At 32.4% G+C, this 10,792-nt stretch overlaps 1 protein-coding gene across 1 annotated transcript; it reads left to right on the top strand.

Moving 5' to 3' along the window:
* The first annotated feature begins 4,799 nt into the window (after window positions 1-4,799).
* On the top strand, window positions 4,800-6,587 carry LOC143057365 (cyclic GMP-AMP synthase-like receptor 2). Its single transcript, XM_076230670.1, has 2 exons — window positions 4,800-5,776; window positions 6,573-6,587. The coding sequence occupies exons 1-2, from the start codon at window positions 4,889-4,891 to the stop codon at window positions 6,585-6,587; spliced, it is 903 nt and encodes a 300-aa protein (XP_076086785.1). The 5' UTR covers window positions 4,800-4,888.
* Window positions 6,588-10,792: the final 4,205 nt, after the last annotated feature.

Here is a 10,792-nt window from a genome sequence, read left to right as displayed (position 1 = left end):
ATTCATTTTAATATGTAACGAGAGAACTTCAACGAGAGCACCTTGATGAAATATTTTAACTATACTACAATCAGTTTTAACTTAGAAATTTCCGCTCAAATATATAGGAAATAAAATTATATGAAAGCAACAATGCAAAATGTTTCTTTTCCATTTTTGGTTTTTTTAACAATGTATATGTTCATTTCAATGTGGTAAGTAGACTTATATTAAATGCCCAAAACGTAAATGTATGTTTTCTTTAAAACATTAAAAAAACGTAAAAGTATGCCGACAAATAGCCTGTCAAGGTCGTTAAACTTAAATCATCTTACCCATCTTTATCGTAGACTAAAATTTATCTCATATATACAGAATACTTGTTCATTTATTACAAGTACGTCAGGGTGCATGACAGCACAAAAATCTTTTTACAGAATCATAAGAACAATATTTTTGTTTGGTATTTGTTTCTCTTCCACAATTAACGCCCGATTTGGCCATTGACCGGTATTACAATTTAACACAGTTTAAAAGTTCAGTGGACTGCTACTTCATTTAGAATTTTCAGCATGCCTTTCTGTTTATCATATTCAACGTCAATATTATCTTCGTCAATTCTATTATTCAACAATATCTTGTTTTTCATTAGAAGCTTTTCCAAATATCAATATACAGCAAGAGAATGCATATATGTTGCTTCCCGGAAATATAAGACACATCGATTTAAATTATGTATACAATAAATAATTTCTGTGTAGTTTTTCGTGTCTACATTTGATTTACGAGTACAATATAGTTAACAGAAAAAAAGAGAAACGGTAAATATACAGGAATACATAAAGTTTCGTAAATAGTTGCAAAGGACCACACGTTACTTACGATAGATACATCGAGGTCGTTTTGCTTGAGTGATTTACCTGTAAAAAGCCCGGGTCTCATCAATGTTTAAAACGAATTAATGCATGTTTGAAATAGCTTAACAGGGGCGTGGCCTATTAGTTTGACGCAACTAACCACTAACTTGATTTCAATTGATCGACTGCAGAGAAATCTATTTGACTGGCGTTAAAATGAATTGATATGAATTGAAATGAATTAAATATAATTTTTAATTTTTGTCAATCTTTATCAAATAACGATCAATTTCAATAGCGTTAACACGTTTTTGTCCGATCAAGTTAAATTCGGGTTACTAGTGTTAGCCATACAGGGAGAGATTAATTTAAAACAAACTATTATAAAAAAAAAATCAATCAAGGTAGGTCAATTTTGCACGACTTTAAAGAAAACCTTATTCCAAATATTAAAAAGGGAGGAGCCAATCTTTATAAGAAGGAAAAGGACCATGATAGATAGTTGTATATTGAACTTTTGAAGATGTGTTGCGTTGAATAAACGGCAATGTCTTCGGACGCAAGAAATTATAAAACGTGTTGTTTTCAAATTTTTTGAACATTTTTATGTGAAACATAAGATACACAATTGTTTACTTTGTGGACCAAACATTAGGCCTCATTTACCCTAGTTCTTTATGATTAAGTAAAATATAATTGATAATGGAAATGGGAAATATGTCAAAGAGACAACAACCCACCAAAGAGCAGAAAACAGTCGAAGTTCACCAATTTGTCTTCAACAAAGCTAGAAAATTCTGCAACTTGAGGCGGGATTCAGCTGGCTTCTAAATGAATAAGTGTTCTACTTCACTGCAAATGGACGTCATACAAAACTCCAAACATAAATGAACATAAATGAACTACAATTAAAAAACTCACAAAACTAACAAGAGATAGAGGATCCTGACTTTGGACAGGTGCAATAACGCGGCAGGATTACACATGTTTTGTAAGATCTAAACTCCCTATTCTTCTAGTCAATTGGTAATAATCATACACACAGCAATATGCACAGTATAACTCAGTTTAAAGGGAGATCGAGTCCGATGTCAGAAAAGGTAACAAAAGAAGCTTAGCAAATTGATAATAATACATAAATCAACAAAAACTACTAGCAGTTACTGAAATGCCAGCTGCAGATTTCAAGTATTCAATTTAAACGATTATTATGTTCATTATTGAGCAATCAAACTTAACTTTTGTCAGTATCAACAATGTGTCTTCAGAAGTGATTGGACACGTAAAGTAAGATTTTATTACCAAGTTCCAAGTCCGCTTTGCTTCGTTGTTTTTACTATTTAATGCTTTGAAGACTGTATGTCCTTGGTCTTTTGTCAATTGTCATACGAGGTTGTCAAGTGACATACACTTCAACGTGTTGAAGGCGGTCACTAACAAAACGTAGAAGGTTTTCAATTTTTGCCGTTCTTCGATATTAACAACCTTAATGTTGTATTATACCTATTTTGTGTCGATTATTACATGTTTTTTTTTTTTATTTTCTCCTTTTTTGGTATGTGAAATCCTTTATGTTGTGTTCAACATGTTTTTTTTTTTGCGTATATTAATTATATAATAGTTCTTGAAACACTGGTCATTATCGTGATATATGGATTGCCCACAGGATAGTGGTATTGACTGAGATAGTGATAATGACTGAGCCGAAGGGAAACAGTTTAGAGTAACAATATGCCATTATAATTTGAACAATTTCATACTTAGGATTGCTATATGAAATTGTGTTGCAATCCTCTAAAATTTTATTTAACCTATTAATCGGTAATGAACAGAGCTTTGTTAACAGATAATGTCTGTCGTTGTTTTTTAAATAGAAATTAGGTCCGAAATATTGCTATGATTAGTCCGAAATTTTCTTTGATTGCAATTTTGTATACACAGCTACTTTTGCATAGGTACTTTTTCTGTACTAAAAATATGTAGTATTGAAAATTTACTTTTAATATTCAGTACTTTTTTGTTACTTAAAAATTATTGTAATATTTAGGTACCTGTATTTTACAGTACTTAATTTCTACTTGAAATTTATGTACTACAGATCTTTGGTTAGCACCGTTATATTTTCAGTATTTTGAATGTTTTTCTATTTCAAATCTCTTAAAACTATGATTTTCAAACATGGAATATTGTATTATTTCTGTACCAAAATATTTAGTAGAAATCAAGTACTGTAAAATACAAGTACCTAAATGTTACAATAATTTTAAAGTAAAGAAATAGTACTAAATATTAAAAGTAAATTTCCAGTACTACATATTTTAGTACAGAAATAGTACCTATGCAAAAGTAGCTATGTACGACCATGAGAACAGTTTTTTCGAACAGTTTTAAAAACTATATCCAAAATGTTAACAGAATCTGTTCTTGATATATTGCCAATTCCCATGATATTATCATTAAGACCGAGAGGGTAGACTGTCTGTGATTTTTTATTCCAATTTTATTCAATTATTTTCCGTGATCGTACAAACTTTGAATGAGATTCACCAGGCTGCTTATTTACTACTCCCAAAGGTTTAACTACTAAATATTTAAAAGGATGATTGTGCTTCTTAAGGTGTTGATAAATGATACTTTTGAATTTTTTGGATCTTTTTAAACGATACAGATGTTCTTGAATGCGTTTAGATATAATTATATCGTCCAGTTTCACTTACGTACTGAATACCGCATCCCGGTTTGTTTTATGTGAGTAAATACATAATACTGTTTCTTTTTCAAGTTATATCAGTTTCAAATTTTAAAGAAAATGTGCGACCATTAAACGCGGACTTTACCGTATTGTTGGTGGAAAGACGGGGACATGTAAGTCATTTTTTGGCATGACACTTATCGATAGAAGGGTAACCACGACTTTTATTGTTAAAAATGTTAGCGATGGTAGTATTTCTAGATAAGCGAGTTTGAAGATTGAGACGTGTAGATACCCTTTGAACGAGTTTAGTATTTAATATTTTTCCATTTCTAAGCTTCATATTTGTTTTTTGTTTGTGAATTATATTAGAAAGGAGCAAAGACTGGCGTCCAGAATATGAACCAGCATACAATGAATTAAATTACGTTAAATTGATAAATCTGTTCGGCTAAAGATGGTTCGGCTAAAAATGTCAAACGCTATCCGTATTAATTACCGGAAAAAGATAGGGTATATCAGGGCAGCGACTGACGTCTGACCAAATAGTAGAATGGGGCTGAATATTGAAGTACTACTTTTAGAAAAATATTCCTAAAGTAATGAACTAGAGAAGTTCTCGCTCGGACACACACTCCATAATCTAGTATATTATAAGAGCATAAAGCTGAAGCATGGGGAGGCAATACAAGAAATCGAAGCCTTGTTAAGACTGTTTAAAAAAAAATACCAGATACCTGGGACTTTATTTAACAATAAAAAACTATCCAACTAATATATTCAGGGAGAGATTACTCTAATAGAAAATATAATTAAAGTAATTCAAACAAAATAGGAAAATTTTGCACGACTTTTACAATTTGACTATGAAAAAAAGTACGGTCCTCCATACTTTAATAGGCATTTTGAAGAAGAAAAAAATTGAAAATCTATATTATGGAAGAGTTTGAAGGAAATACGTTTTCCCCAATGTTACGTTTTATGTGTGTCTCTTATTTCTTTGTTTGAAGTTGTAAGTCCACTTATGTATTTAAGAACTTTTTCCTGACGCAAATTCATTTATTTTGAACTTTTCTTCTAATATTTTTATTATATCACATCATCTGTAAATTCAAATCTCGTTTGATTTAAGCTAATGTTCAAACAAATATACTGTGGAGAACATAACTGTCAGCAAAACGAGTGGAGGTATCATAAATGTACAGTTTTTGATGATATATACCTTGAACAATGTTCTTACCATGTTTGTTTTAATTTTCTAATTACAGATATTATAACACCAAACATATCACTAGCTCTGTATAACTATCTATGTCACAACATCGTAGGAACAGAAGAACATGTTAAAACAATCAGATTAATGAACACGGTGAGAGATAATTTGTCAAGTTACAAGTCGAGAACAATTATAACAAGTGGAAGCTATGGAGAAGGACTTGAAATGCGAGGAAGTGATTTAGATATAATGCAAGTAGAAAAATCTATTAAGGTGAATGCGGATAAGCAACCCGACTTTAATCCAAGTATTACTTATCTGTCCATGGATACAGACGATGTAAAGCCTGGTTTTACTCAATTAAGGCTAGAATATAGCAGAGATCAGTATGATTTGGAATGCTGTGAAGAACATAATGGTAAAATTTATTTTTCGAGTGCATTATGTAAGGGAAATTTGTTATTCGTTGGGGATGATAAAGTTGGAACAATTCATGGACCGTGTATAACTAACAAAACAGGAGATTTAGATTTGGCCCCATCTTTACATTGTAAAACGTGGATATCTTCTGCTGTAAATTGGATAACAAGATCAAGTAGCTCATGGCCGAGTCATAAGGTCACACAAAGTATTATAAATCACGGGGTACTTTTTGTACCGATAGGAGTTCACGGATCACCAAAGGAGGATCTAGAATGGCGAGTATCTTTTTCAGTGGCTGAAAAACTTCTAATTAATACATTTACTCACACCCAATTAATGTGCTATGCTCTCTTGAAAATATTTTTGAAAGATGTTATAGCAAATGATTCTGAATGTAAAGATTTACTCTGTTCGTATTTCCTTAAAACAATTATTTTCTGGATATCTGAAGAACTACCATCATCTGTATGGAAGCCTGATAATCTTATACCTTGTTTTATGCGATGTTTTAGTAGGTTGGTTTATTGTGTCGAGTACTCTGTTTGTTTACATTACTTCATTCCAGAAAACAACATGTTCGAGAACAAAACAGAGGGCCATGCTCGTGATGTACTTTTAAAAAAATTAAACACGTTACACAGCTATGGTTGGCGATGCATTTTATTTTCAGATCAAATATCTAACTTTGCTGAATCGATGTGGAATTTTCCAATTGAACCATTTACATTATATGTAAATGACGTTAAGAAAATAGTGCAATCCAGTATTTTGTATTGTGCAAATATATCCTTAATAAATTATTCTGAGTTAGATATATTCAACACAGGATTATTACATAACATATGGTATCACTATTTTTCACTAAAGCAATTATATGCATACTACATATCACATAGGTGCAGTAATGTAGGTCAGCGTTTACCACTTGATGGTGCAATTATCAACAATAAAAACCAATACAAACAGTACAAATCCTGTTTAAGTACTCTGCTAACAAATGTCTATCATGACGCTGTTTCTGGATGGCTTATGATAGCTTCATTGTTTTACAAAACAAAGCAATACAGGAAAGCTTTACACATCATTAGGTATTCTATATCGAAATGTACTCCCGATAAACTGTTCCTCGGATTGACTCTGTCAGATATCCATTACCAGTCAATTAAATTGCTGTCATCCAACAAGAAGAGTGTTGTTTATCTTCTGAAAATAATCTTCGTAGATTTTATACAATTAGAAGTGAATTCAACGTTAACACCAGAAGAACTTTTAATGGAGGGATGGAATAACACATATTATATTCCATCCACAGCGTATGCTTATTTCCTTAGTGTTCTATGTCATTATCACCTCAATAATGTAAGACAGTGTCAGGATTCTATTCAAGATTTAAAACTTGTTATAGGAGAAAGATATTTGATGACAGATGTGAGGAGTAATGCGGAGGCCTACACTTTATTGGGAATTGCTTTACAATTATTTGGCGACAAGGAATCCGCGCGACAAGCGTTCTTACAGTCTTTGGAAATTTTCCCGGATAAATCGTACAATTCTGCCTCAAGGAGACTTTTGTTTTAGTTTAAGTTTTAGTTTTTTACCCCAATTTAGTTTATTGTCCATAGATTTACGAGTTTTGAACAGCGGTATACTACTGTTGCCTTTATTTGTAATATTGTGAAGAGGATAATGGTAAACATTATTTTTGAGTGCGTTATATAAAATAATTTATATTCTTGTTGGGAAATGATTTGCGCATGACAATTCATAGACCATGTATAACTGACGACAAAAAAAAACTTTTAATTTTGCTTGCTATTTACATTGTAAAACGTAGGTATCTCCTGCAGTTCAGTGGGTAACATGATAAAAGAGCTCATGGCAAAGTCAAAACGTCAAACAAAAGTATTTTAAATCACGGGGTACTTTTTGTACCAGTCGGAGATAACGAATCGCCTAAAGAGGGTCTAGAATGGCGAGTATCTTTTTCGGTGGCTGAAAAACTTCTAATTAATTCATTTACTCACAACCAATTAATGTGCTATGCTCTCTTAAAAATAATTTTGAAAGATGTTATAGCAAATGATTCTGAATGTAAAGATTTACTCTGTTCTTTTTTCCTGAAAACAATTATTTTCTGGATATCTAAAGAACTAACATCATCTGTATGGAAGCCTGATAATCTTATAACTTGTTTTTTGCGATGTTTCAGCCGGTTAGTCTATTGTGTCGAGCATTCAGTTTGTTCACATTACTTCATTCCAGAAAACAACATGTACGAGAACAAAATAGAGGGCCGTGCTCGTGATGTACTTTTAAAAAAATTAAACACGTTACACAGCTATGGTTGGCGATGCATTTTATTTTCAGATCAAATATCTAACTTTGATGTATCGCTGTGGAGTTTTCCAATTGAACCATTTACATTATATACAAATGACGTTAAGAAAATAGTGCAATCCAGTATTTTGTATTTTGAAAATGCTTTCTTAGAACCTAATTCTGAGTTAGATATATTCAACAAAGGATTATTCCACAAAACATGGTGTCACAATTTTTCACTAATTAAAGCAATTATATGCATACTACCTATCACATAGGTGCAGTAATCTAGGTCAGCCTTTACCACTTGATGGTGCAATTATCAACAAAAAAAAACCAATACAAACAGTACAAATCCTGTTTAAGTACTCTGCTAATGAATGTCTATCATGACGCTGTTTCTGGATGGCTTATGCTAGCTTCATTGTTTTACAAAACAAAGCAATATAGTAAAGCTTTACACATCATTAGGTATTCTATATCGAAATGTACTCCCGATAAACTATACAAAGGAATGACTCTATCAGATACTCATTACTAGTCACTTAAACTGTTGTCATTCAACAAGAAGAGTGTTGTTTATCTTCTGAAAAAAATCTTCGTAGATTTTATACAATTAGAAGTGAATTCAACGTTAACACCAGAAGAACTTTTAATGGAGGGATGGAATAACACATATTATATTCCATCCACAGCGTATGCTTATTTCCTTAGTGTTCTTTGTCATTATCACCTCAATGATGTCAGACATTGTCAGGATTCTATTCAAGATTTAAAAATTGTTATAGGAGAAAGATATTTGATGTCAGATGTGAGGTGTACAGCGGAAGCCTACACTTTATTGGGAATTGCTTTACAATTATATGGCGACAAGGAATCCGCAAGACAAGGTTTCTTACAGTCTTTGAAAAGCTCCCCGGATGAATTGCGCAATTCTGCCGCAAGGAGACTTTTATTTTGATGTGAAGATAATAATGGTAAACACTATTGTTCGAGTGCATTAATACACACAATAATATTCTTGTTTGTAAATGATATGCGCATGACAATTCATAGACCGTGTATAACTGACGACAAAAGTAATTTTGATTTGTCTGCTCTCTACATTGTAAAACGTAGATATTTCCTTCAGTATATAGATAACACGACCAAATAACTCATGGCCAAGTCATAATGTCAAACAAAGTATAGTAAAACACGGGGTACTTTTTGTACCGAATGCTAGCGCTCGTCACTTTCGTAATTTACGAAAGGGTTTTCGGATTGACGAAAGTATTTTAAATAAATTTAATCACTAACATTTTAAAAGTGTAAAAAAAAATTCGCATTAAAAAACAATAAATTTACCTGTCTTCATGTTTTTGACAAGTTTATGACCCCAGGTAATTAACATTTTCAACAGGTGTTACAAGTTGTGATTACAACCAATCCAATTATCGCCATCAGATGGGTCACTAATCCGTTAATTATTAATAAAAAGTAAAATCACAAAAATACTGAACTAAAAGGGAGATCAATTGGGAAAGTCCATAATCACATGGCACAATCAAATAACAAAACGCATCAAAAACGAATGGACAAGAACTGTCATATTCCTGACTTGGTACAGACATCTTCAAACGCAGAAAATGGTGGATTAAACCTGGTATACCTCATAATTGACCATCATAATTATTATTCCAGGAAAATCAATCAGTTGGAAATTCAACAACCAGGAGTATACTATAGTTTTCGTCATTTGATCGAAATTGTTACTCGGGACAGTTCACATTTGAATTTCAATATTTCTCAAACGATCACAATTTGAAGTTCGTTTGTCCTAGAGTCATTATTCGAATGCATTTGCGTCATAATTGATATAAATTGCCATCAAAAACTTTCCACAATTTCCATTTCAAATATAGAAATTTATTCAAACGTTTTTAGAAGTCTTCACGAGTTAAACATGTACTTCCTGTATTGAGCGCTACACATGCGTGTAAGTATTTATGACTATTTATAGACCCTGATTAAAATTGTAAAATACGAAATAATTTAAAATCAATTAAACGAGAGATACAAATATATGGGTTATGTTCTTCTCATATATGTTATGATGGTATGATACTAAACCCCTAACGGGAAGGATTGTGCCTGATGTTCATATGATGAAATCATAATCTTTCAGTCAGTTTAATTGAAGTCTGGAGCTGGCATGTCAGTTAACTGCTAGTAGTCTGTTGTTATTTATGTATTATTGTCATTTTGTTTATTTTCTTTGGTTACATCTTCTGACATCAGACTCGGATTTCTCTTGAACTGAATTTTAATGTGCGTATTGTTATGCGTTTACTTTACTACATTGGTTAGAGGTATAGGGGGAGGGTTGAGATCTCACAAACATGTTTAACCCCGCCGCATTTTTGCGCCTGTCCCAAGTCAGGAGCCTCTGGCCTTTGTTAGTCTTGTATTATTTTAATTTTAGTTTCTTGTGTACAATTTGGAAATTAGTATTGCGTTCATTATCACTGGACTAGTATATATTTGTTTAGGGGCCAGCTGAAGGACGCCTCCGGGTGCGGGAATTTCTCGCTACATTGAAGACCTGTTGGTGACCCTCTGCTGTTGTTGTTTTTTATTTGGTCGGGTTGTTGTCTCTTTGACACATTCCCCATTTCCATTCTCAATTTTATCTCTTACTAAAAGAACTTAAACCGAACAATGATAATTTCCTGATAAATCCGGACTCTTTTCGATTTTATCAACCACGTGTCACTTCCCGTTTTAGTCTCTTTTTAAAACCGAAAATAGTAATGGGAACTATTCTTGATTTGTTTACACTCTCCTTTCAGTCTTAAACTCGTTCCAAAAAGGATTGTATACAGTTCCAACTTATTAGAAATGATTTTCAAATATCGATTTAAACATTTTATAAGAATACGGATTATGCAGTGATATAATCATTACAAGTTAATGTCTGTTGTTATTCCTTGAATCCAACTTTTGTTGATCAGGAATGTCCTCTGGAACAAACTGAAGAGAAATTGTGAACTAGGGTTCCACATCGCATGTAAGAATCTTTCATAATAAGGGCCACAGAGGTGGATTACGGGGGGACCTCTCCCCTTTTTGGGAAAAAAAATGGTTGCTTATATGAGGGTTTTGATGGGGTTAAATGATTAAAAAATAATGCCCTTAAAAAATGAAGATTAGAGAAATGAGTGGTCGTATTTTTTGAAAATTAGAGAAAAAAAAAGGTGAAAATTAAATGTTTACAGATAACAGCCCCCCAATCCAGACCCTCTGAAATAGGGAATTACTGAAACG

This window comes from Mytilus galloprovincialis, chromosome 13 (genome assembly GCF_965363235.1).
Source record: "Mytilus galloprovincialis chromosome 13, xbMytGall1.hap1.1, whole genome shotgun sequence".
Classification (NCBI taxonomy): domain Eukaryota; kingdom Metazoa; phylum Mollusca; class Bivalvia; order Mytilida; family Mytilidae; genus Mytilus; species Mytilus galloprovincialis.
Note: the sequence above shows the minus strand (reverse complement) of the source record. Positions and strands in the feature narration are given on the sequence as shown.